This window comes from Vicia villosa, unplaced genomic scaffold, assembly GCF_029867415.1.
Source record: "Vicia villosa cultivar HV-30 ecotype Madison, WI unplaced genomic scaffold, Vvil1.0 ctg.000218F_1_1, whole genome shotgun sequence".
Taxonomy (NCBI): Eukaryota; Viridiplantae; Streptophyta; class Magnoliopsida; order Fabales; family Fabaceae; genus Vicia; species Vicia villosa.
This window is the reverse complement of record NW_026705082.1, coordinates 212,282-239,021: the sequence shown is the minus strand read 5'-3', so window position 1 is coordinate 239,021 and position 26,740 is coordinate 212,282. Positions and strand designations below refer to the sequence as shown.

General features: G+C 33.2%; 2 protein-coding genes across 3 annotated transcripts; both read left to right on the top strand.

Moving 5' to 3' along the window:
- Nucleotides 1-15,681: 15,681 nt before the first annotated feature.
- LOC131625512 (zinc finger protein 4-like) lies at nt 15,682-17,758 on the top strand. Its single transcript, XM_058896363.1, has 2 exons — nt 15,682-16,040; nt 16,787-17,758. The coding sequence occupies exon 2, from the start codon at nt 16,877-16,879 to the stop codon at nt 17,645-17,647; it is 771 nt and encodes a 256-aa protein (XP_058752346.1). The 5' UTR covers nt 15,682-16,040; nt 16,787-16,876; the 3' UTR covers nt 17,648-17,758.
- A 149-nt stretch (nt 17,759-17,907) lies between these two features.
- Nucleotides 17,908-26,123, top strand: LOC131625511 (uncharacterized). 2 transcript variants are annotated; one of them, XM_058896362.1, is made up of 20 exons: nt 17,908-19,716; nt 20,494-20,697; nt 20,979-21,083; nt 21,267-21,332; nt 21,428-21,592; nt 21,812-21,886; nt 21,979-22,106; nt 22,350-22,461; nt 22,558-22,624; nt 22,698-22,807; nt 22,891-22,944; nt 23,030-23,185; nt 23,391-23,486; nt 24,221-24,306; nt 24,423-24,489; nt 24,589-24,655; nt 24,732-24,883; nt 25,182-25,273; nt 25,385-25,451; nt 25,553-26,123. In XM_058896362.1, the coding sequence occupies exons 1-20, from the start codon at nt 18,199-18,201 to the stop codon at nt 25,673-25,675; spliced, it is 3,510 nt and encodes a 1,169-aa protein (XP_058752345.1). In that variant the 5' UTR covers nt 17,908-18,198; the 3' UTR covers nt 25,676-26,123. The 2 variants fall into 2 exon arrangements, 1 of the variants encoding a protein (XP_058752345.1); XR_009290876.1 differs by lacking the exons at nt 24,221-24,306; nt 24,732-24,883; nt 25,182-25,273; nt 25,385-25,451; nt 25,553-26,123.
- The last annotated feature ends 617 nt before the right edge of the window (nt 26,124-26,740 follow it).

Below are 26,740 nucleotides of genomic sequence, written 5' to 3'. Positions count from 1 at the left end.
TCTAAAGATGTGAAACTTAGTAAAAATAATCAAGAGTTTAATGGACATAGACTGACAGTATAAAACATCCAATAAAAATGTAATAAACTGATGTCATCTCAGTAATTTAAGCATAACAATATGATTTGTTGGGATATATGATTGTGATTGATTGACAATGGAAAACTTTTTTACATTGTAAGTACATCACTCATTTTCACAATAATCAAATGATTAATATTAAAAATATTAATGAAATTTATGGTAAAGACTCAACAATATTTTTCACCTTACCTATGGAAAGTATCAAATTAACTAACGAAAAATATTTTTGAGAGACTTAAGTGCATTGTTTATTAAATAAAAGACAATAAAAAAAGTTAAAAGACCCAGAATGAATTAAGCCTAATATTAATATTTTTTCAATAAAGGGCAGGGGTGTTCATTGGTTCGGGTAAATCCGAACCAAATCAGAATCCGAACCAAACCAGAGTGTTTGGGTTAGATATTTTTTCTGTTCGGGCAAAAACCGAACCAATGATATCCAATGACAATCGGTTCGGACATCAGATTTTCAATTTTTTACCCGCAAGCCCAACCCAAACCAATCATAATTAATTATCTTGAAAATTATTACGAAGCATTCAACTTCAATAAAAAAAAAATAAAATGTTGTGTGTGGACAAGTTATGTTATTTTAATTTGTTATTAGAAAATTGATAGTGTAATATGATAAATTAACATAAAGTTTTGAAACACATTCATTATCATATTAATTCAAGTGACTAGTTATAGATTCAAAAGTGTTAATCTTAGATATTTTTCTTGTTAGATAATTTTGAATCTATTAGAGAAAAATTTCTAGTATAATATTTAAATTGAACACTATTAATATTATATTTTTTATAATATGAAAAATTAATTTTTGTTTATTTTTAAAAAATATTATTGCATTTTTTATCTACCGATCAATCCAATCCAAACCAATCCGTTGTTTCTCGGATCGGTTCGGTTTGGACTTTATCGCAAAAATTTGTAAATCCAATCTAAATCATTTAATTTTAATCGGTTTGGGTATCGGATTCTCTCAAAATCGAATCAAACCGACCCGCGAAACACCCATAATAAAGGAGATTGTATAAGACCACACAAAGAGCAATTAATCACACAAAGAGCAATTAATGAGAAAAAAATATTTAATTAGATTATAATTTAATCAAATAATAATTTATTTAAATTAAAAGGATTGAGTTTGGAGTGTACAATACCTATTATGGCAGCAATAAAAAAATAAACGCTTTATATATTATATATTGCACCTCCTCTAAACTAACTCTAAATTCTTTTACAATAGTCATGAGTTTAGTACCAGGTATTTTGAGGCAATCATTCACGTGTACTAAATAGAGACATTACGAGATTATTGTTGATATCGTGCATGCATCCTCTTCGACGCTTCAATATTATAGTAGTTTCTAATTTTCTAATATTATATTTTGAAGGTATTGCTCATAATCTAATTTCTTTTAATATTGTATTTTGAAGCTATTGCAGATTCCCAAAACACATAGTAACTTGGATACAAATAAAGCTATTGAAAAGGAGCTATTGCAAGGAAAATATTTTTAATAATAGGAGTTTGGGGGTCTTTCTAGCAGTCATCTAAAAACTACTAAAAGTGAAGAAGAAAAAAAAAAGATTTTTTTACAATTTTTATTTAGGCCCAACCCAAAATAGTGGCAATAATAAGAGAATTTGTTTTGCCACCATAGAGTTTTATCTGGTACTCCTCAAATTCTCCTAATATACTAAAAATATCTCTCTTTTTTTTTTTTTTCATTAATAAAGTGTTGGAAAGGTTTTCTCTCTTGCGAAAATTTCAGTAGGTCAATTAAAAATTCGGTAGTCAATCAAAAAATTAGGTAAGCATAGGCAGATCAGATCTATAGCCCAGCGAGTCCGGGTACGCGTCCGAGTTCAACTCCTCCTTTTGTTATATAGTCCCAATTTAATAGTTGATTTTTAGACAACACCAACACTAGGGACAAAATTAATAATTTTTGGACAAAATTAGTACAAATAGGGTGTGAAATATTTAGACAAAATCAATGGCAAAATTTTTAGACAAAATCAAGAGTAAAATTAGTAGAAATAGAGTGTAAAATTATTAAAAATAGGGTGTAAAATTTTTGTCCAGACTCTTTAAAATTTATGGCTCCTCCACTGCAGGTAGGACAGTCAAAAAATTTGATATGCATTTTTACTGAATTTTTGAAAAAATTTGGTGTGTGGCAAATTTTACCGGTCTTTTTGAAAAATTCCTAAGCGTACCGGACTTTCCCATAATCTTAAAAAATCCGGTAATGTTAATTCTCAACGGTTGAGATTTTACAGACACTTTTATATGTTGTGATTGCATCGGGTCCATAATTATTCTAAACTTGTATAAATATGCACAATATATTGTTTAAAAGAAACATCTCAGAATATTATTGGTATCTCGTATTTTGTGTACTTTAACAACGTGAAATTACTTGTTGATTTTAGACTCACAGAGGACACCCCTCTTGATGTTCTGAAATTCAAATTGGATAATCTTTTGCACCACACCGACAATAAAAGATGGTTAAAATCGAGTACCATTTACCATCAATCAATAATGAAGGGAATATTAGATTTAGTAAATTTGAGCTGAGTAGATATGAAGATTTAAAACTCACGAATCACATGTCACTGATACGAAACAAAGGGTCCAATTGAGGTAGATTTGAGAATTGCGAGATTTGTCGACGATATTAATAAGATGTTGAAACATCTTGAATCATCTAGTACCATTTAAATTATGTTCATGTTATTTCCTTAGAGCAATGCTATACTTACACCTCAATCTTACACCAATACTTACACCAAACACTGTTCACCGTATTTATACGGTGAACAGTATTTTTTAAAATAAAATAATAATATTTATAAAAAATATTTTTTATTTTTAAAATTACGGACAACACTGTTCATATAAGGACGTGCATTAACCAACTTCATTACTGCATTAACCAAGTTTTTACACTGCATTAACCAAGTTTGATGACTGCTAAAAATTATTTTTAATACTTGGATGTTGCATTAACCAACTTCATTACTGCATTAACCAAGTTTTTACACTGCATTAACCAAATTTAATGACTACTGGAAAGTACTGTTCATGGGTATAAGAATAACATTACTCAAATTTGGTTAATGCAGTGTAAAAACTTGGTTAATGCAGTAATGAAGTTGGTTAATGCAACATCCATGTATTAAAATTTATTTTTAGCAGTCACCAAACTTGGTTAATGCAGTGTAAAAACTTGGTTAATGCAGTAATGAAGTTGGTTAATGCACGTCCTTACATGAACAATGTCGTCCATAATTTTAAAAATAAAAAATATTTTTTATAAATCTTATTATTTTATTTTAAAAAACACTGTTCACCGTATAAATACGCTGAACAGTGTTTGGTGTAAATATTGGTGTAAGTTTGGGGTGTAAGTATAGCATTATTCATTTCCTTATTAAGTCATGTTATGTTAAACAATGTTCGTGTTAAGTTATGCAAATCCTACAATAATGTAATGTTAAATTTTCATCTAATTCAGTGTTAAGATAAAATGTCAATAATCTACAAGTAATTCATTACTAAACCAAAATAATACACAAATAATAAAATCTACATTGATCCACTACGAGCAATATGTTCTATATGCGATGTCAGAACATAAACTTCGTCATCTGGTTTACCAAACCATGAGGTTATATGAAAAAGTGTTATCATCTGTAACCGCTTATGGTCATCCATACCAGGTGGTGGCGATGAAGGTGGTGACACGTCATTTGTAGATCCTTCTCTTCTGCTTCTATATCATATTGAATATCAAATTTATTCCCTTCTTGATTGTCATCAAAATAGTTTATTCTTCCTCGTGATCCCCCATTCCAAATCACACACAATGGATTCTTCACAAGTCTTATCCCAATCCCAATTTTTGTATTCTTTGAACAAAATATCCCTACTTATTAGGATCCTTTGTGAAGTTAGATTATATAATCTATAAGCTTTTGATCCTTCATTAGCTCCCAATAGAACACAACTCAAGCTTTTATCCAGCTTAGTTATTTTATTGTCAGGCACATAAACATGAAAGATACATCCAAAACTCTCAAAAGCTCAATTGAAGGCTTAACTCCACCACATGCTTCTTCTAGAGTCTTATCTTTTACTACTAATATTAGACTTTGATTCGAAACATTCATTTTTCAATTGACTGCTTCATGGCAAAAAGTTTTGGGGATTTTCTTTTCTGAAATTGTATTACAAACCATACTCATAATAGTTCTATTCTTCTATTCCACAACTCCATTTTATTGTAGCGTGTATGTAGCTGTCAATTATTGTCATTTACTATTTACATCACAAAAATTGATAAACTCTTGTGATGTAAGCTCTCTTTATCAAACAGTACGTAACACTCTAATAAGTAAGTTTATTTCCTTCTCAACACGAATCTTAGATCTTTTAAAAACAAAAAAAGACTTCTAATTTTTCTATTAAACAATAAAACCATGTATTTTACTTAAGTCATATGTGAAAGTGATAAAATACCAAATACCATTTGTTTTTGTTAGAAATGGGTTTGATCGGCCTAGAAAAATAAACATATACTAATTGGAGAATTTGCGAAGCTCATCAAATATTCTTACTTAAAAATTAGTACCTTTGTTGCTTTTCCACAAAAAACCCTAAATAGCCTCAAAGGAGACTTAAGATGCGGTAAACCATTCACCATCTTCTTCTGTTGCAAAGTCTTTAAACCCTTAAAGCTTAAGTATCTATATATAGGGCCAAAGTTCCACTATATTCTTTTTAATTGTATCGAAACAATTGGATGTTATAGGCTGACAAATAACATGCAACATGAACATTTGATTTAATGAAATCTTTGTCTCCAAGTTTAAGCCTCTCTCAAGATGAAACACTTTACACTTCTACTTTGAAACATAATGGTATTTTTTTTTGCAATTGTCCAATACTCAATAAATTGTTCTTCAGCTCCAGAACATAAAATAATATTGTGATGATATGTATATTTTGTTTGCTTAAAATCGTACATTTACCTTACCTATTACAACCAAGCTTGAATTATTTCCCAGCTTCACTGAATCTCTAAAACTCCCATCAAAATTTGAGAAGTATCCCTTCTTCCCACACATATGATTGTTGCCTCCCTAGTTAAGTTACAACCTATCTTCTCTATCTGCCTTATTCACATATGCAAGCCATCAGTAACATCTATTCTTGAGTCTCTTCATAGTTAGTCTCCTTCTCCTTTCTTAGACATTCCCATTGAAATTTACCTAACTTGTGACAATTGCAGCACTCCATTGTGGCCTTGTTGAAGTTTTGTCTTCCTCGTCCCTTTCCTCTTCTTTTAAAACTTCTACGACCTCGACCCCTTCCTCCATATTGATCTTCATAAGTAATACTCAAAGCGCGTTCTTCTTCAATATGAAAGCGCATGCGTTATACGCAATTAGACTTCTTTGTAACTCGTCATTGGTTAAGGTATCGGTATCCTTAGAATCCTCAATGGAACATATGACAAAATCAAACATCGGAGTAATGGATCTCAAAATCTTTCAACTAAAACAAAATCTCCCTTGTTATCACTGTTTTATTTCATCTTGTTGGATATGGTAATTAAGGATCTAAGTAAAACACTCATTCACAAATTCTCTTGCCCTTATGTGAAAAGTTCAAACTCCTTTCGGAGAGCTTGCAAGTGTGCACGTTTTACTCTTGTTGTTCCCTATATTTTTTCTTCAATTCATCCCATATATTCTTTGATGTATCCTTGTTGAAGATTTTCTCCAAGATTGAACGATCTAATGCTTGAAATAGATAGTTCTTTGCTTTCAAATGTTTTAACTTCTGATATTCAATATTCCTCCTATAGGCATATGTGAAAACAAATTGTTGTTGTAGGAATCCCACTCTTCTCCAAACCTCAATATTTCTTTCAACATACAAAGTTTTCCATGAGCATAGCCCAATGATCATAGTACCCATCAAATTTCAGAATTGTTGGTTGCAAAATAAACTTTCTTCAATTAGACTTTGATCAATACACACATAGAAGTCTGATGCCTCTAATATTTAACTAGGCCCTATGATGGAACTCTGATAGTATATGTTAAAATAACTTATAAAAGGATAGGGAAAGAGGGAGAAATAAACATGTTCTTATTGAGAGGAGAACTTGGCTAGTATATAGTCTGACATAACAAACTGAAATATGAAAACACTATTTGAATTTGGTTGAACAGATCCTTACAAAACCGACTTATAATGTGAAGGGTGGAACTCTATATAAACTCTTCAGATGCTCTATGTCTAACTAATATGGAACTTGAGATCTTTCCAATATACCCCTCACGCCTAAGACTCTTTTGGACTTGATGGATGAACCCATGGTCTGACCAATAGACTCTGATACCACAACACCATCCCACGTTTAGCATAACCTAATAACATAGTATGACTAAATTAAACAACCATCCCTTAATAATAGGGATATTGACCGAGTAGTAACCACCCAAGAAACAACCTATCATCTATAAAACAAGACTTAACAATGACATATAGCTCAAACAAAATTAATAGTATAAAGAAAGAAAGACAACTGTGAGATGGAATAATTAAGATTGTATTGTGATTTGACTATTGGGAAGAAAAATAATAAAAGGGGAGAAGAGTTTGTTGCATGATATATAAATGGGACCAACATTCTAATATTAACATGACTAATTTCTAGGATTGACTTATTGGTGAATGTTTAAGACCTAAAAATGAGCTCCTCTTAAAGTTTCAAATTTGATTTTTCTAAATACTAACAATTTTTGTTTTGGGTCAATTTTATACAAAATTTTCCAAATTTTCAAAAGAAAAAGTCAATTGGGACTTTAGATTTAAATTGAGAGAATGCCCTCAATTTACTTTTTGTAAAAGGTCTAAGAAAAATTCTTCAATGTACACATGGCATCTTACAATGTCATAACCAAAATAGTGAGTATTAAACAATTGGTTTGATTCGAAATTGACTAGTGTATTATATCATTTTTATATTCAACTAAGGCACAAACATTATGTGACCTATAAATAAACAATAGCGAATAATATTTCATCTTTTCTCCAATATTAGCCTCTGTGTCTGCCAAGTACTAATGTGATAGTTATCATGCGAATTCATTTTTGCAATGTTAGTTTTAGATATAAAATTTCAGAAATTAACCTGTGGTTGTGACAAGCTTTGCCCCAATTAATTGGAATCATGAACATGTATTTGTTAACATATATAATTAATATAAGAAAAAAGTCATGGCTATGAAACATAATGACTAAGCCTAGTCTATGATATGGTGGGCTCTCACTAAGCACCACTATAAGTATAACTACATATTTTAAGGTAAACAATTGTTAAGTGAAGATGCATGAGAATATATTAGTAGTCACCAATGACAAGAACTAGCCTCAAAGAATAGAGTTAATTAACATATATATCTTGTGCATTAACATAATGTTAGTGCTGATTATACAGTTTAGGCAATATTGTAATAAGAGGTAGGAACAACAGAATGGGAGTGGGGACCAGTGAGGTTAAGATAGTGAGAGCAGGGTCATGGTAACTGCACTAAACTGCGGAAACATGGATTTGTCTCTTGCTGCCATGACCAAGCGAGGATGTCTCACACTTGCTCACGTGATATTTATGTGGTTTGTGTAAATGAAAACAAAATAACATAGGATACTCCGATAAATTATGGTTTATTATATATATAAAAAAAGTCTTATTAAATAGGATACTAAGATACAAATAACATAGGTTGTCATTTTGTATTATTTTGGATCATGAATAAGATATGTGGAGGATGCATTTGTCATATTTTCCTATTAAATTAAAATTCTTTACTACTCTAATCTAGTTAGTGAAAACATGTGCTTAGGTTAAGGCTTGAATGAGCTAATTAGTAGGTGTCCCAACCTAAGAGTACTTTTTAAGTAAAAAACCTACAAAAAAATATACTTTGATATATGGACCCTATGTATTCTTTCTCCACTCTTTTCTTCTTTATCAGTCTATGAAAAAATTAATCCTTTTTTAAATGTGTGCTTAAGCCTCCAATGCATTTAAAATATTGTTTATCTTTTATTGTTCCATTTCAATCCAAAAGTATGAGGCAGCATCCAATATATATATATATATATATATATATATATATATATATATATATATATATATATATATATATATATATATATATATATATATATATCTTTGGAAAGTACTTTTTTTTCTATTATAAGAGATCTAGTTCTTTATATAATTGCTTCCTTCCTTTCACATTCTTTCTATATTCATATGGTACTGCTTTGTGTTTCGTTTAGATTTTACTACAATTATTCTTTTAGGCATTGGAGCTCAAAATATTACAAGTGAAGAATAGTTTTGTCAGTAAATACCGTTCATGTAATCTTCCTCCTTTCTTCATAACAAAAAATAATCTTAATGGTTGAGATTTGTGAAGGACACCTAGAGAGTGTTCGAGAAAATAAAAAGTACATTTATATTTTTATATAAAAACATATTCAAATAAAAATAATGTTGAGTTTGGTCTTCCTTCATATCTGGAGAAAGAATCAAATATGTTAGCATATTTGTCTTATTAGTGGAGATGATCAATATAGAGTTGTGAGAGATAAAGAGAAAATAAGACTTCAAAAGAAAGAAAAAGGGAGAGAATCCGATTTTTTGCAACCACTCTCACTAAATCGTCGATTTCAGATTTGTTAACCGTCAGATCAAACTCAAATTTGGAGAACAAGTTTACAACACCTGTATCTACCTTTCGAACGTTCAAATTCTTCAAAATGAAGTCTGAGTTGAGAGATATCTACTTCACAATGAAGCTGCTGATTTGAGTAATTTTTAAACTTTTTGATTCTTATTTGTAATTTAGTTTGCTTTGTGATTTTGTGGTTGTTACCATTAATGTGTGAATCACTTTAAGACTCTCTTGTACCCTTATTTGATTATAGTTGAACTATTTCTTTGGTCTGGACGACTCATGATTTTTACTCTCATATTGAGGACAAGTTTAGAAAATTTTATATAATTAGATGCGTATTGGTCTATTATTGCGTGTTAATTTCTCATTATAGCTCTTAGTTAGGGGTTATTTTTACTTGTTTGAATAATGAAGTCAAATATAAATATGAAGATGGTATTGTTGAATAGTTCTAATTACCATTTGTGAAAGAGCAAAATGAAATACTTACTATTTATGAAGAAATTGCATTTACTTGTGTTTAGTTCCGCATAGCCAGATTTTGTGTCTAATGAAGAATGAGAGTTTGAACATCTACATGTATGTGGTTTTATTCGACAATATGTATAAGATAATGTTTATAATTATATTGTTAATGAGACACATGCAAAAACTTCGTGGGAGAAGATAAAGTCCTTGTATTCCCCAAAGGTGGACGTTGGTGCAAGTGTTGTTGACATTAACACTCACATTCCCCAAAAGCCTTAGTGCAGTAAAGAGCAGGAGTTTTTGCCAAAGTCAAAGAAGGGTTGTGGGCCTAATGGAAGAATTAAAGAGAGGGAGACTCATTTAGAAGGGGCAGATAACTCCTCTTATTTTGGGCTCAACAAAAAAGTATAAAGGGTAGGCACCCTATTAAGCTTTGATAGTAAGTGTTTGAAGGTGAGGAAAGTTAGGCCCAAAAGGAGAAGGAAAAAGAAAACATTGAAGGATTTGTTTGAAGACATCCAAATGGAGATTCAACCGTCTTATTTTGTAGCTTTAAAACCTACAAAACGTAAAATCCACAAAAAGTGCAAAACCCCTAAAAAGTGCAAAATCCCAAATATCGGTGTCAACGATAACAAGGAGAAATATGGGTAAATCTAAGGAAAAGGCACAACAAAAAGGAGCCAACTACATCCAGAAGGCTTTCAAATTCTCAGAATGAGCTCTCATTGGGGGGGGGGGATCGATTGATTTTCTGAATGATTTAGACGTCATATTTTGCAACAAGAAAGTCATGGAGAACATGAAGTCAAACGTGTTGAGTAAAGTGGGGGAGACAATTACAAAGTTAGGGATTTCTGGAATAGGGTCAAAGAAGGACTATGAGGAGGCAATCAGACTTATGGAGGATAGAGATAAAGAATGAAAGTCTAGCAAGGAGGAGAACAATCAAACAGTCAAATAAATATCTTATCTTTTAATAACATAGGCGAGGGAAGCATCACCAAAAGAAAGAGGACCACTTTACTTATTCAAACAGGCAAGATATGCCTTTTCTTTATTCAAGAAACCAAATTAGGTTCAGTTGATAGCATTTTATCTTATAACTTTTAGGGAAATGAGAAGGTTAAATGGACCTAATCTGGGTCTATTGGGGCTCCAGGAGCTATGGTTATTTTGTGGAGGAAAAATTTAATGGATTTGATAGTCATCTTTATAGGGGGAAATTATGTTAGAGTGAAGGGTATGTGGAGAGGATTATAGTACAACTTCATAAATATATACGCGCCTTGTTGTGAAATGAAATGAAGGAAGTTATGGAGAGAATTGATTGAGGTTATAAGAAGTAACGTTGGGGGAAATTGGTGTTTGGGGGGAGATTTTAATGAGGTGTGATGTAAGGAGGAAATGAAAGGGATATGAGGGAGAGACTAATATAATGAGATGAAGGCCTTTAGGATCTTCATAGATGGCATGGATTTGATAGATGGCATGGATTTGATCTATGTTCCTTGTTTTCATGGAAGGTTTTCCTGGTTTAATGGAGGTGGGACAACAATGAGCAGACTAGATAGATTTTTGTTGTCAAATAGCTTTGTTATCGAATGGAAAATTACAGAGCAGGTAGTTGGAAAAAGGGATCTATCCGACCATTGTCCTATTTGGTTGAAATCCAATGATTAAGATTGGGGGTCAAAACCTTTTAGGTTCAATAATTGTGGCTTTGATCATGTTATTTTTGCTAAGTTCATTGGGGAGGAATGGAAGAGTTTTGATGTTTATGGGAGAGGCTATTTTTTTATTAAGGAGAAGCTAAATAACTTGAAGAGTAGATTAAAATGGTGGAATAAAACCGTGTTTAGTTGGATTTACTTGAAAATGGAGGATGATATAGATGTATTGAATGATCTTGATAACTTGCTCACTTATAGAAATTGAAGGCCAATCACCACAGTTGTGGAAGATAAAGCTCGCATAAACCAAGAGATTTGGAAGAATCTGGATCACAAGGGGATAAATCTTAGACAAAAACAAGACAAGTGCGACATAAGGAAGGAGATCAGAACACAATTTTTTTTCACAAAGCTATTATGGAAAGGGTTAGAAGAAACAATCTTATCTTGCTTGACACTCAACAAGGTAGAATCGAAGGAGTGAAGGAGGTCAAAGAGGAATTAAGGAGACACTTTGAAAATTTCTTAAAGGAAGACAATAAGTGTAGACCTAATCTTGATGGATTGGTTTTTAATTCATTATCTAAGATAGAAATATGTCATCTTGAAGAGCCTTTTACTAATATAGAAATCAAAGAAGCGGCGTGGAGCTGTGATGGTAGTAAAACCCCGGGTCCAGATGGTTTCAGTTTTGAGTTTTTGAACTCTAGCTGGGAGGTGATTAAAGAATATGTATTTAAATTATTAGTGGGGTGCCTCTATAATATTTTGTCCAAAATTCTAGCTCATAGGCTAAGGAAAGTGGTTGGGAGGTTAGTTTGTCAGAATCAAACAACTTTTATTTTAGGGAGGATTAATTTTGGATGGTGTTCTGGTTGTAAATGAAGTCTTAGATTTGGCTAAAAGGGGTATAAGGAGTTTCTTGATGGTCAAAGTAGATTATGAGAAAGCTTTTGAGAGTTTGAATTGTAACTACTTAAGGTTTCTTCTCAATAGAATGGGGTTTGGAGATAAGTGAAAGCATTGAATGAAGGCATGCATTTTTAATAATTCAATATCTATAATTGTTAATGGGAATGATATTAAGGATTTTAAAGTAGAGAGGGGTCTGAGGAAGGGGATCCTCTATCCCCATTTCTGTTTGTTTTAGTCATGGAGGGTCTCACCAGGAAGATGAAGAAAACAATGGAGATAGGGGAATTCAAGAGTTTTTGTCAATGATGCGATGAGCTATGATATTGTTCAGTTTGCTGATGATACTATGATCCTTGGAGAAGGAACTTGGAAAAATATCTGGTGTGCAACGTCAATGCTCAGGGGGTTTGAATTGGTGTCTGGATTAAAAGTAAAATTTTGCAAAAGTCATATTTTTGGAACTCATATTAAGGATAATGTGTTAAGCGCTGCAACCACTTTTCTATCCTGCAAAATTGGTTTGTTTCCTTTCAAGTTTCTTGGAGTGAAGGTGGGGCATAGCCATAGAAGATTTAACATGTTGAATGAGGTCATTGACAACTCTAAGAGAAGATTATCCTCTTGAAAGAAAACAAATTTATCTATGGGAGGTAAAATTGTTATGACAAATTTGGTGTTAAACTCTATACCTCTTTATACTCCTTCTTTGTACAAGGCCCCTAGAAATGTGCTTAATTAGATTGAAAATATTTAAGGTAGCTTTCTTTGGAACGATTCTGAGATTAGGAAAAAGGTGCATTGGGTGAGTTGGGACAAAGTTTGCATGGCTAAAGAGACAGGAATGCTAGGTTATAAGAATATTGAAACCTTTAACTATGAGTTTCTCTTAAAGTGGAAGTGGCTGATCTTGCAGGAGAAAGACGCGTTGTGGTATGAAATTTTGGCGCATAGGTACAAAAATTTGGAGAAGAATATGTTCATAAATGATAAAATAATGATAAAAAATAATGATTCTATATGGTGGAGAGACCTAATAATTTTGGATGCTAAGGATGGGTTAAAGAGAAATAATATTACTGACAACATTGTGTGTAATTTGGATGAAGGGGGAAACATAGTGTTCTGGTATAGTAAATGGCTAGGAGATCAATCTTTGAAAGACAATTTTCCTGATGTGTTCCAAGCAGCAAGAAATTTGTTTGTTAGCATTGCAGAAGCGGGGGAGTGGATCAGCCAAGATTGAATTTGGAAGTGGCATAAGTGCATTTTAGACAATGACCCTGTTGTTGTTGATGAACTGGAGGAGATGAAAACAGCTGTACAAGAGGTGGAACCTAAGACAAACATTGAGGATGAATTCATTTGGAAAGTTGATAGCTCCAAAGGATTTTCTGTTAGTACATGTTATGAAAAATTAGTAAGAAGAGATAATACTATTCTTTCTAATGCATATGTGATTCTGAGTTTGATTAACCTGTGGCACTGCAAAATTACTTCAAAAGTGCTTATTTTTTGGGTGGAGATTAATTCTCAATAATATTACAACAAGAGATCAACTGATGAAATAAGGAATCATCAGTTTGGATAGCTCTAATTGTAGAAGTTGTGTTATTTATTTTTAGGTCGGCGAAGATAGGCAACACTTGTTCTTTGAATGTCAAATTTCTAGAAGAGTGTGAGTTGGTGTTCAAAGGTGGTAGGTAGGCAAGTTGGAGGCCATGATTGGAATGTGTTTGATTTTATGTCTAATAGAAATCAGTGGGAGAAAAATGAAGGGCGTGACATTGTTAGAGTCATTTGGTTGTCAACAGCTTAGAATCTTTGGATGACAAGGAGTGCAATTATGTTTCAAGATGGTACTTTTAATTTGGAAGATCGTTCTTGTTGATTAAATTTTTACCGTGGAAATGGTTTGTTGTAGATTGTAAAACTCCTCTTCCGTGTAACTTTTTTGATTGGTACTTAAAGCTCAAGATGAGTTGATCAATATATGTTGATCACGATGAAACATGAAGATCATCTGATGTAGTGATCAAGTGAACATGATTGAATATCAAGTCATGAAGATCAAGTTGGGGTGATAGTTAAATATCTAGTTGTGTTGATCTAGTTGTATAGATCAAGTAATGATAATCAAAGTTATGAGTGATCTAGTTAAGAACATCAAGATGTGATGATCAAGTAAGTTTGGAGATCAATCTATCAATGGCTACTTGTGAAAGGCAATTATGTCAAACGGTGTTCGGTGAAGTCAGCGAAAATTTCTGATCAAGTAGTTTATCCGGTGATGGAGGTTATCATGAAGAGTCATCTCAAGGCTCATAAGAAAAAAATTAAATGTTCTAGTTAAGTGCTAAAGTCAAAGATAATGTGGCAAGAAACTAAAAGCTTCATAGTTATCAAAGAGAGGAAATGTGAAAACTCACACGTCTATTTTAAGTGATCAATGTCTATAAAAACATATGACGAACTCTCAATTTTACTAAAGCAAAAATCACCTCATCCACCTTGTGGCTCCTGTTGGACGCCTAGCAGATGACATGGAACTGCCTAAACAAACCAAACTCCATCTATGTAAAAATACACAAATTTTCAAGACAAGCACTACTATAATGTATTTAAAAATATACGTGTGGATTTTAAAAAATGTGACTGAAAAGCATCCGCACAAAAAATGGAATGACAACTCGCGTGGCTTAATTTAAAGATTAAAGAAAACGGTCGGTCTCAATTTGAAATGAACCAAGTACATTGGCCCTATATGGTTATGATGATTTTATAATTTAGTGCATGAAATAATGGACCATCCCATTATCTTTCTATTCATAAATTGTTTTAATGAGAGAGATTGAGGTCCATCACATCCTTCCAATCTCTTTCTTATGAGTGAATTACTATACGTGCCAACTTGGACCTTCCTAATCTTAATCCTATGTAATGTCTCAAATGGTTGTCCTTTTCCTTAAAAGAATCACACGTTCAAATTCTTGATAATATAGGAAGAAACACACAAGAGTGGTCAAAATCTAGGAAAATGATAAGACCCGGTAACTGAATTTGTCTTGAGTTTGTGACAAAAAATTACTCATCATATTGTTTTCATGCATCAAACAAACATTGATTTGGATCAAACATAAAGAGACTTATGTTCCTCATGTTAGTTGAATTAAATGAGTGTAATTTGCTGATCTCAGATTCAATATTAACCGCAAATTTCATAACATATTGTATACACTGGGAGTGATAGATGGAATCATGGAACCATGTATGAAACTAATAAAAGCTGACCCAATGCACTAGGGAGTTATGTAAAGCACTTTTGAAGTGGGGAAATGAGAGAGAAAGAAAAAGTGAGACTAGAGAGAATCTTAGGTGGGGGGAATAATGACTATGAAAAACTGTTATCTTATTTTTGCTTTTTTTTTCTCATACTATGTTCAATCAACCTAGTTGATGATTTGAACTTTTTGTACATGTAACAGAAGCAGATGTTTGCTTTCATTAAAAAGCCCAAAATTCTTCCTAAAAATACTAAATTAAAAAGTGGTACCACCATGCCTCACATTTAAAGTATAGCATATTTCACCATATCCTCTCATTATTTCCTATTACTTACATTATTATTTTGGGTAGTCAAATTTTACTGATAAATATATCGAGTGATAGACCAGGTCGTTCTCTTTAAACGTTTTACAGATCTGTCTAAAAACTCCACAAGTGTACAATCTCGTCGTACTTTTTTGTGTGTGCCTGACTCCTTTGTCTCCCAACACTTTACTCACATCATCTTACCTTTGCTTTCCCATAAATAAACATCAATGCCCACCATCTAACTGTCTCTCCTTCTCCCCTTTTCATCATTTACCCTTTCTTTATTTTTATACCAAGTTCAGTACATTTTTATCTATTTTTTAATAATTAGAGCATTAAGAACTATTAGCTTTCATTTCACCCTCTATTAGTGCTTAAGGAACATAAATAAAGACACACAAGCTTATTTTGTCTTCTCATAACCAACCTTTCCAAAGAGAAGAAACAATGGAAATACATGTCTCCAATTTCCAAAGCAATTTGTAGTTGATCTCAAGTAGAAAGCCATCATCTGAACTTGAAACTTAAGAGAGGGTACGTTTTTGAACTTTTGAATATCTTCTTCATTCTTAGTTTCTAGATAATTTTGAACTTTTTTTCACTAGATTTTAATCATCTTATTCAAGCAATACTTTTTTGCACCACCACTCTGAACCACACATGGAAGACTTCCTTTCCATCTGCATGCAGTATTTGTTTTTCTGTTTTTACCCTCCGGCTCTAAGGAAAAGACCCTCGTAGTTCAGTGTTCGCCTAGGAAGTAACTAAAGTCTGACCAATGATTGTTTATGCCAGGGTTTGAACTCTAGTATTCCCAATTGATTAGATCTTTAACCACTTGATTATGCGGATGTTGTTGTTTCTTTATATTTACGTTTTTCTTTTTCTGTCCTTGATTTTGTTCTGTCATTATTGTTTGCTAACTCACTCTATCTACCTTAAATCTCATAAGTCATTTGATTATTGGAGGCCTACTATTTAGGAAGAAAATATTCATAGATATTGTAGATTTATTTAAGATCAGATCAGGTAAGTTGTTACTATAATAGTTGGGATTTGAAACCTTGCTTACAATGAGTCAAGAATGTAATTAACTCATATAGCCTCAACTACTATGTTTGTCTGCTGATTTGGTAACTATGTAGGAACATCAGATACATACAGAAGTGTGGTTCGGTGCATTTATCTTCTTAGTTTTAGAGCAAGATTTCCTATTCTAAAAAAGTCTTTTCTCTTGTTTTAGTGCTTACTAACTATGAACGGATTGATTTTCATTGCAGAAACAAGCATCTCTTTCGCTCAAAGCTCTTAATCAAATCATATTGTGATGGTATAAATTGGTGGACATATTTAGTGAATTAACTCTAATCATGAAACCAAGTTTTGATCTTGAAGTAGAGCCCACCACAGAATATGAATCGGAAGTAAGTAGCGATGTTGCTTCCAATATATCCGTCCATGGATTAGAAACCTCTCCACGTTCCTATAGTAACAGCTTCACCAACAACTCCAACATTACAAATCCAAGAGAGTTTCATCCGTACTCAAATCCTATCTCGCTCGACTTAACACTCAATTTCAACAACAACAACAACGACTTGGTTCCGAGAGATTCAACAGGGTTCTCATTCTCAAGCACCAGTGAGAGCAGCAATGAACCTACCATCAACCCAAGAGTCTTCTCTTGCAATTACTGTCACCGCAAGTTTTACAGCTCTCAGGCGCTCGGTGGACACCAAAACGCACACAAGAGAGAAAGAATTATAGCAAAGCGAGCTATGCGAATGGGACTATTCTCTGAGAGGTATGCAAGTTTGGCATCTCTCCCTCTCAATGGTTCTTTCAGGTCCTTAGGTATAAAATCACACTCTTCACTACACCATGGTTTTTCGCCACCAACAATAAGGCCTAGTTCCGACATAAAAAGTAACGCGAGATTCAAGCAAGGATGTATCGGTCATCCGATATTCTTGGAGGATGATGAGACTGAGCTATTGTGGCAAGGTAGTTTCCATCAGGCGACCGAGGGAGGTAGTAGTAATACTCATCAGAGTTCAAATCTGTGCTTTACCGAGGTGAATGCGAAACCATTGGTTGATAACATAGAGAATTCACCACCTGAATTAACACTGAAACTTTGAAAGGGTTAATGCTATTACAAATCCTTGCTTTGGTATTTTACTCTATGTTTCTTCTTGTATAAGAACTCTATGTATTTCTACTATATTTATAAATCATGTTTTTTTCTGTAATTACTTTTCACAGGCCAAATATTTACATTAGAAACAATGTGATATGAGCTCAAGCAAGGTTTTAAATAATGCGTTAGAGTCACTTAAAGACTTTCACAATTTTGGTCGGTACAGGTGTTGCGACGCTGATTGCCGTCGTTGCGGTGTGAATTAACCACAATTTCTTCTTTATTACAAAAACGATGAATAACGGTGTCGATATCGGCACCTTCTATTTTGTTGCGGCAGTTTAGTAATGGGCCTGAGGTCCATTACAATAACCCATAACAATGTGAAATACGCTTCCTTACATTTTACGATAATGCCCTTGTCTTTCTTGTGTAAACCGATTGAATAGCTGACGTGGATACTCCAGCAACAACAGAAAAACAGATTCAATCAAACTAACAGTTACTTTTCCCGCCAAAATCCGCCATTGAAGCTTCAACCCATTTTCAACAATGGCGTCAACCTCTAGCTCCGCCTCAACTCAGAAGTCTTTCTTGCCGCCGGCGTCACCCTCTAGCTCCGCCTCAACTGAGATGTCTTTCTCACCGCCAGCGTCACCGACGTCTCTACCGGAGGAAGGTTCCCTACGCGATCCGTTTGTGCCGGAGATAAAGGAGCCACCGCGCAACTACTTGTCAGAAAGAGTAAGAAAGAGAAAACGCACCGAAGAATTCCAAGACAAATCACTCATCCACGGCTTCGAACTACAAGATCACGCGGCAAAGTTTCTCGAATCCAACGACCTCTCGGCGTTGCGAGAAGCAATTGACGAGTACGTGATATCCAATAAAGAAACGTTCAAGACAGTTTTCAAATCCTTCGTACGTTATTACCCTAACGCATTCTCATTCAAGCTCGCTAAAATCCTCGAACTCCACCCTCCGCTTGCAGTACGAACTGAAATCGTTGCTCTTATCCATGAAGTTCTTCCCGAAGGGGTAAACAATCCGTTGAGTTCGTCTATCCTCATTGAACTCAAAAACCCTATTCTTCAGTCACTCATGTTAGAATCCGAAGAAATTTTGTTTCGTTCGCTATGCGAATCGATCGGCCTCCTCGCTGATAGGATGTACCGAACTTCTGTTGGCGTCCTCGCTGGCAAGTTGAGTGAATCTACTCTCGGCGGTTGGGAGGAGCTTCTCGAGTACTGTATCTCGTGCCTTTCTGGAGATTCCGGAGGATCTGAATCGGAAAACAAGAAAGGGCTTATGTTGTTATCCGAATTACCACTGGATGTTGCTCAAAACAGAGAGTTCTGGCTGAATCGAGGGAGCTTTGAACTTGTCTTCGCCAACATCTTGCAATCTATTTACTCGACGAATGAGGAAGTAAAAGGATTGGCATACAATGCATCGATTTCATTGATGTTATTTTCGAAGGATCTCCAGAGAACCGATATATGTGATTTTCTCGTGCCAATTTTGTTGAATATTGTCGATCAACACGGAGAAGAAGAGATTCTACTGAGTAGACTTAAACGTTTGGGTGATTTAGTTTCGCTGGATGATGGGAATATCTTTATGAGGAAACACGATGTACTGTTTTGGTGTATGATTCGAGTAGCGGAGGCAACAGATGCAAGCGAGCAACTGAGATCTGAAGCAGTTTATGTAATCAAGGAGCTTGATACCGCAAATGTGAACGTGATGGAATGTATGATCAAGACTCTTTCTGAGTACGAAGTGAGAAGGATATTTGAAGTTGCTATGAATATGTTTTCGTATGTTATCGATGATCCACTTTGGTATGATGTTGACTGTAAGGATTGTAAAGGTGCTGGGTTGACAGAAAGTTACAACCGTGGGCAATTCCTGTTGGATTGCCTCTCTATAGATGGGAATGAAAGTGTCTTTGTTCCCACGGCAATTGGGATGATAACAATGAAATACTTACCGAGTATCGATTGGCAGCGACGCCATGCAGCTATGATGGCCTTTGCTACAATTGCACAGAATAACTTCAAAGACATGGTATGTATGCAAATGATATGATATAATATGATATTCAATGAGCTTTATAACCTGAATTGTTTTCTTGATGATGCATTAGCTTATAGAAAGGGAAAAATTATGTCATGTAATTTTAATAGATATTTCAACAGATCTCCATGGGACTCTTCAAAATTTTGCATAATTCTTATGTGTGCTCTTTAGTACATTGTTCGGAGAAGCGTGTCCTTATTTCTAGACAAACATTACACTTTCTTCTTGTTATCAAGCGAATTATTTAGATCAAGGATATAGGTTGCAATATGGTTTCAAAAACCAACAATTTAAGTTGCGGCCACAATTATGGTTTCGAGCGGACCATTTTTTAAAACCATGATCATGATTTATGTATGTTATGATGAGTGGTGTTGTGTAGCTTTATGCAGATGAAAGTTTGTATTTGTATTTTGGTTTCTCTTAAACAAGCCTAAAATTTAATGACACCACCGAGTTGAAATAGTCAGTCGATATGGACTTTCTCTGATCAATCAAAAATAATTAACAAAAATAAATTCTGGTGGATTAAACCCAGTTTGTAAATCTTGGTCGCTTGCTTATTATTGTGTCATTAGAAGACGCTTGCACCTCACATACCTGTGTGTGAAGTTGACCACTACGCAATTACAAGTTTCAGAGTACACACAATGCCAGGAAATGATTTTTCATTATTAATTTTTCCAATTTGGTGCATGTCATGTTATTTATGATGCTAACAATTTCGTTCATATATGATCCCTCTCTTCCACTTTGCAACCACAGAACATGACTGAGAACTTTGAACAAGTTATCATATTGGTCCTTCAGTCACTGGATGAGCAGAACAACAGAGTACTTTGGGCTACTATGCATGCCATTAGGCGATTGAGTGAATGTAAGAAACTAGTATTGCGTGATCAATTTCAGATGAAGTTCTTGGAGAAGCTAGTTCCCATCATTAAATTTAACTCTTGTGCCCGTGTACAGGTACAAACATATTAATGCTGCAACTTGATATCTGTTAGTAAAGAGATGCTTGTCTTATTATTAACATTTTTATATTTTTTTCCTCATTTTATATGTTCTTTCTAATTATTTGTTATTAGTTTACTCATATTGAAATTAAATATGTGCATTAAAATTTATCTCCAATTTTTAAATATAGTAATCATCTTAAAAGCCGATTTCACGAAAGTTTTACTACCTATACATTGAAGCACTATTTATTGAGTTGTTTTATAAACGATATCTTTTGTTTACTTCTGCAGTCATATGCTCTCATTGCCCTTCGTTCCTTGATAAAAACTTGTGGCTTTGACAAAATATCACATTTTGGGGAACAAATTATAACATCGTTACTTTTACTTCTTAAGGTACATATTTCTGCAGTTTTTGCTATTAACTTCTCATTTATACACATATTTCACTTTATATGAATTCATTGCATACATTTACTCATCGTATTGGTGTAGTCTCAACCATTATTTTTCAATTTTTTTTTTTTTTTATGTTTTATGTACTTAAAATAAGCTAAATGAGTTTTTTGAGTTTTTCAGCATGAAAAACAGAAGTTACAGATCGAAGCTGTTGATACCCTGAAGTCGTTTGCATTGTTAACGGCGGTATACATTAATATCTGAAGTTTAGGAATGACATGTTTTGATCATGACAAACAATTATCCTAATGTTATTTGTGTGTAATTGTTGTTGCATGCAGGAAATTTTTCGCAAAAATTATTACGATACAACAATAGAAGCACTGAAAGTTATGGCGTTCAATAGTTTACATAAATGTGTGCTATGTGCCAAATGTTTAGAATGCATGATACATCTTATTAGGAAAGTTGGGCGAGATAACTTCAGAGAACTAGAAGTTGTTCAGGTGAGTACTTCTTCTAATTCTATTTTAAATTGACTCAAATTATATAGAATATAAAATTGAAACCAAATTAAAATTGAGACAAGTAGAAATTAGAATTTAAGAGGGGATCATATCTTTCAAATTTTGGTTAAATTTGTCACAGATTCATATCTCTTAATGGTTGTCAAATAGTTATGAAATAATTTATTTTTGTGCTAATTCATTTTGTAACATTTGAAGGTTGTGGAATCTCTAATAGTACTTGAAAGTCAATCGAATAATGAAGACTACTTATTAAAGTGTATCATCATAAAGGTATATTTGAAATCAATTATACGTCATTTATCTTCCCCACATGGTAACGCTAGTTGAAAGTTTACATTCCTAACTGAATGAATATTGTGCAGGTTCTAGATCAAATCTGTCAATGCCCAAGAGTGAGTATCGGCAAATTTATCAAAGACATCATGCCAATGTTGATTGGATCCATTCAACCCCTACTTGACTTAATGGACCATAAGCTCCCTGATGATAGGTTTGCCATTCTATTTGACTTAATTGACAAAGATAAAAGAGTTTCTGTTAGTTCTGATTGAATGAGCAATATTTGTGGCATTATGAGGAAAACACACAGTTAACAGTTTGATAGGAATGAAAACTGGCAACAACAATGATATCACAGATCAAGTTAACAAATCATTCAACTAATGATCTCTTGTTATTAACTGATGGTTATGCTTTTGTCAAAAAAATAACTGATGGTTATGCTCATTTGCAGCCTAAATGATGAGAACAAAAAATTGGTCGAGCTAACAAGAGTTCGGGCTTGTAATATATTGTCATATTGTGCTATTCGGTCATCTATAGACTTTTCCCCCCACATTAGCAAGGTTAGTTGATAGATCTAATGTTTGTGTTTTATATAGATGTGCTTGCTTACCTAAAAACAAACTTCTGACTAATTAAACATCTCTTTAAATGATTAGGTTGCTCCAATGTTTATTCGTTTGGTTGGTTGTCCCAATTTTCAAATTTGCAAGGCTTCTATTTTAGGTGAATATATATTTTTTAATTTTATTTTAGATTTAAACTATTTTTTATTAAATAATTTACTTTCTGTTTTTAGGACTTCCAAAACTATTACTCTCACTTAAAGTAGGTGACAAAAGTAATGACACTAAAAGAGATATAACTTTCGTCATTGTACAATCTTTGATTGTAAAGTTGAAGTTGGGGGTATGTATTCGGTTGTAGTTCTTACTTCTTAATTTATCATTTTATATTTGGACTTATTTCTTACCTATGCAAAACACATGCAGGGTGACAGGGATTTGTCAGTAACAATATTGAGATTAGTTGCTGGATGCATTCAGGTACAGTATAATTTTGTAAAATACATATAGATAATATGTTTAGGTTATATATGTCTCATATTAGTAACATATGTTCATCATGCAGATCTCTAGTTCATTCTTCACTGATCAACTGATCAGGTGTATTGCTGACGGAATAAATGATACAGTAAAAAAGATTATTAAATTTGAAATTGAGAAAGCACAAGTAGGAACTTTGGAAGATGTATTTGAATCTTTAACAACAGAAGAACTAATGGAGGTTATATCTTTAAATTCTCATGTTATTGAATACACTTGCATTATCTTATTTTTTATGACTTGTTTACCCATAGAAAACTGAAAATATGCATGGATATACCTGTAGGACGTATTTTTCTAAGATTATTATACTCCTAAATTTGTATTTACATTATTTGTTGATCGATAGAGTATGGACTGATAATCAACTTTTCTTCTCATCACAGGAAGTAGTTCACTTAATAGCAACAACAATTGACACATCTAGAGACCTATTCTTGGTACATGTTGATGACCTTGTGTCAAATGTTGTCCCGTGCTTGGTATGTTCGGATCTCAATTCTTTTTTAAATGAGCTTGTGATAATCATCGTGCTAGAAAACCTGCATATATCAAACAATAATACAGATCACAAGAGAAGCTAAGAAGAGTGCCAGTCTAATAATTTTTGATGCTATATGAATTTAATTAGGAAAGAATTATCTATGTAGGATAACTAAGACTCGAGTGAAAACAAAAACTAAATTATAAAATGAACGTATAATAATGTCTAAAAGAATATTTATTAAAAAAAATGGCATACTATTAAATCATGTAAGGGAAAAAATGGCATACATTAGAATTTATTTATGTTTTTTTATAGATCATTTAAATAGTATTGTTAGAATGTTGCAAAGTAGAAATAACATTTCTCTACATTGCAATTGTTTATGTTTTAAATAAGATTAACAATCTGTCTCACAAATTCACTTCATACAGCAAAATACTAAAGATATTATTTTTTTTTACTCAATACTGTATTTTAGGGACATTAAACATTTGATACGTAAATATTGTGGTTGTAAAATTTATATTCATTTATTTTTTTTTTCTTAATTAAAAAATCCATTCAATCCAAGCCCATTTTTCTGCAAATTCTGTATGATCCGGTCAACTAAGCTATTCAAACTTGGCCAGGATTGATATAATGTTCTACTTGATAATCTTAAGTAAAGATTGTTCTCCTCCTTAATGTTTCTCATCAATTTTATTATTTCTTTTGGCTAATCTTTGGCAGGCCGATGATAAGCCAGATAGAATAATAGCTTTCGCAATTTCCATTTTTAACGTTATCTTGCCACTATTTCCAGACAAATTGACGCCGTAAATCAGTTTTTTATACTTAATTTCTTTTATGAGTTTTGGTATGAAGTTATAGCATTAATAAATGTCTATGTTGATAACTTTATCTTGTTCCTGTTGACTATTTGATCAAATAGGTATTTTGATAGATATAGCTCAATCTCACGTCTTGCTTTGGCGAAAGATTATCCTTGTTCCATGCTGGTAATTTCAAAGATGTGTCAATAATTTTGTTTCCTTATTAATATAAAAATAAAGTTTAAAAAAAAATGAACATTAATTTTTGGTTAATTATTATTCCAGTATGCAACACGGGCAGTTGGAATCTGTGCTATGTTTGGAGGAGATAAATTTAAGGACTCTGCATATGGTTACTTTTTTAAACTCTTCACCTTTTAAAAAAGTTATTTAACCTCTAAAATTTAACAGCAATAAGTTTTGTGCAGTGTGTATCTCCATATTATACAATGTTCTGGATAAAAAACTTGGTGAACTAGTACTCCTATATAACGATGGAAATATGAAAACATTATGGGATACAGCAGTTGCAGCTATTGGAAAAATCTGTGAATTTCATTGTGATTGTATCACCCCTGAGGTAATAATAGTTAGAATATCAATGCAAAATGGAACAATACTCTACCTTCCTTCAATGCAAAATGGATACATGTAATTATGTTTGATTTTTTTTTTTTTAATTATTACCAATGTGGACTTGTCAATGTCGTGTCTCCGTATATAAGTGCCGGTGCCGTGTCCGTGTATGTATAAGTGTTTCATAATATCAACATGACTTCTACAACTGTTAATCTACAATGTTTACGCCGTCTGCTAGTTCTAGCTTTGCCTGGCCACATTTTTATCTTGTTACCCTCAGTCTTAATTCTTTTATGCAGGTGGTTCAAAAATGGTTAAGCTTCTTGCCATTGAAGCATGCTTACAATGAAGCTAAATATGCTCATGGACTGCTTTCTAAATTGATACAAAGGTATTAAAGTGTTCTTAAATCTCCTCTGAACTACTTTCGATTTATTACCATATTGTACTTTTGTTCATATATTGGGCTAAGCTAAGGTAGTTAATTGTGTGCATTGATGAGGTCGGATGAACACTTATTTGGAAGTAATAAGGAGAATCTTTTCAATATTATTTCTGCGGTAAAAGGAGTAAGTAGAAACCATGCTCTTTTCTTTTGGTCAAAAGAACCAATTTTCCTTAGTTTATGTAAATGTGGATTTATTTGAATTATGTAATACTTTTTTTGTAGATTTTATCTGGACCTGACCGTCTGGGAACAGAGGAAACTATTAATCAGCTGATTTACTTCATAGACCAACATGGTGGAATGGGAATTGGAACTGAGGGAGCATCAGGCACTAAATCTTCCTAGATCCTCTAATTATTAGGCTTCAATTGGGACTGAAGGAGGTGCATAATTTCTTGGTTTCAAACTGAAATTGTACAGTAGACAATAAGAAAGGAAGATTTCAATCTTCCAATGTGTAAAGGGTACAGCATCTGCACATACAAATAATACAAAATGGGCAGTAACTTTTTTTTACTTGAAAATGTACATTAGTTTATTCTCTGTACATAAGTATACTATGAGATTCGGCTCTTATAACATATTACTATAAAACATAATTTTTTAAACTAATTTTCAACTTCTGAGAAATTAATCGCCCAAGTACAATTGTTGACTGGAGTGGAATTGTGAATTTAACCAAAATTGTGACCAACTTTCTTCTTTTTTTGAGACCATTGATTTACCAAAAATAATCTCCTCCAATCCATCGTTTCACGTACTACATTTAAAATTTTCAGTTAGTCAAATTACTTAATAGCTGAAGCTTATAAATTAATTCTCAAGTACCTTCTTTTCTATTTAATATTTACAAATTATGTCCAGAGTTAGGATGAATTTTGAAGTGTCTTATCCAAGCTATCAACTAAGGGAAATTAATCAGCGTATTTCATATTTCTGCAAATTCATTAATCACTGCTGAGTCCAATTGTATACTGTTGGTTGTAAATTCAACACTAGAAATTAATGAATTGGATGATAAATTTAACCGGATCTATATTTATGATCATTGATACCAGGTTTGGTGGAGACCAATATTGAGTCAGTTAAGGGTACCTGGAAGCTTTGAAACAAACACACCAATAGTCTTGGAAAGGCGAGGGGTCGGTTTCTTGAGTGGAGGATGGGCCAAACCCCATGAGATACGAGTTTCCCACACGATGTGGTGTTCTTGAGTCTGGATACCATTGTTGAGTGGTTGGACTGAATGTAGTTTTCCTGTTAAAACCAGTGCCTGTAAGATAGGCTTGAGGTTGCCCTTGCTGAGGAATGTGAGTAGATCTAGGTGCAAGATTAGGTGAAGCTCTAGTAGCTGGAGCTTGCCACTGATCTGGATTAGGTGTCTTCTGATTAGATTAGGTGTCCATTGAT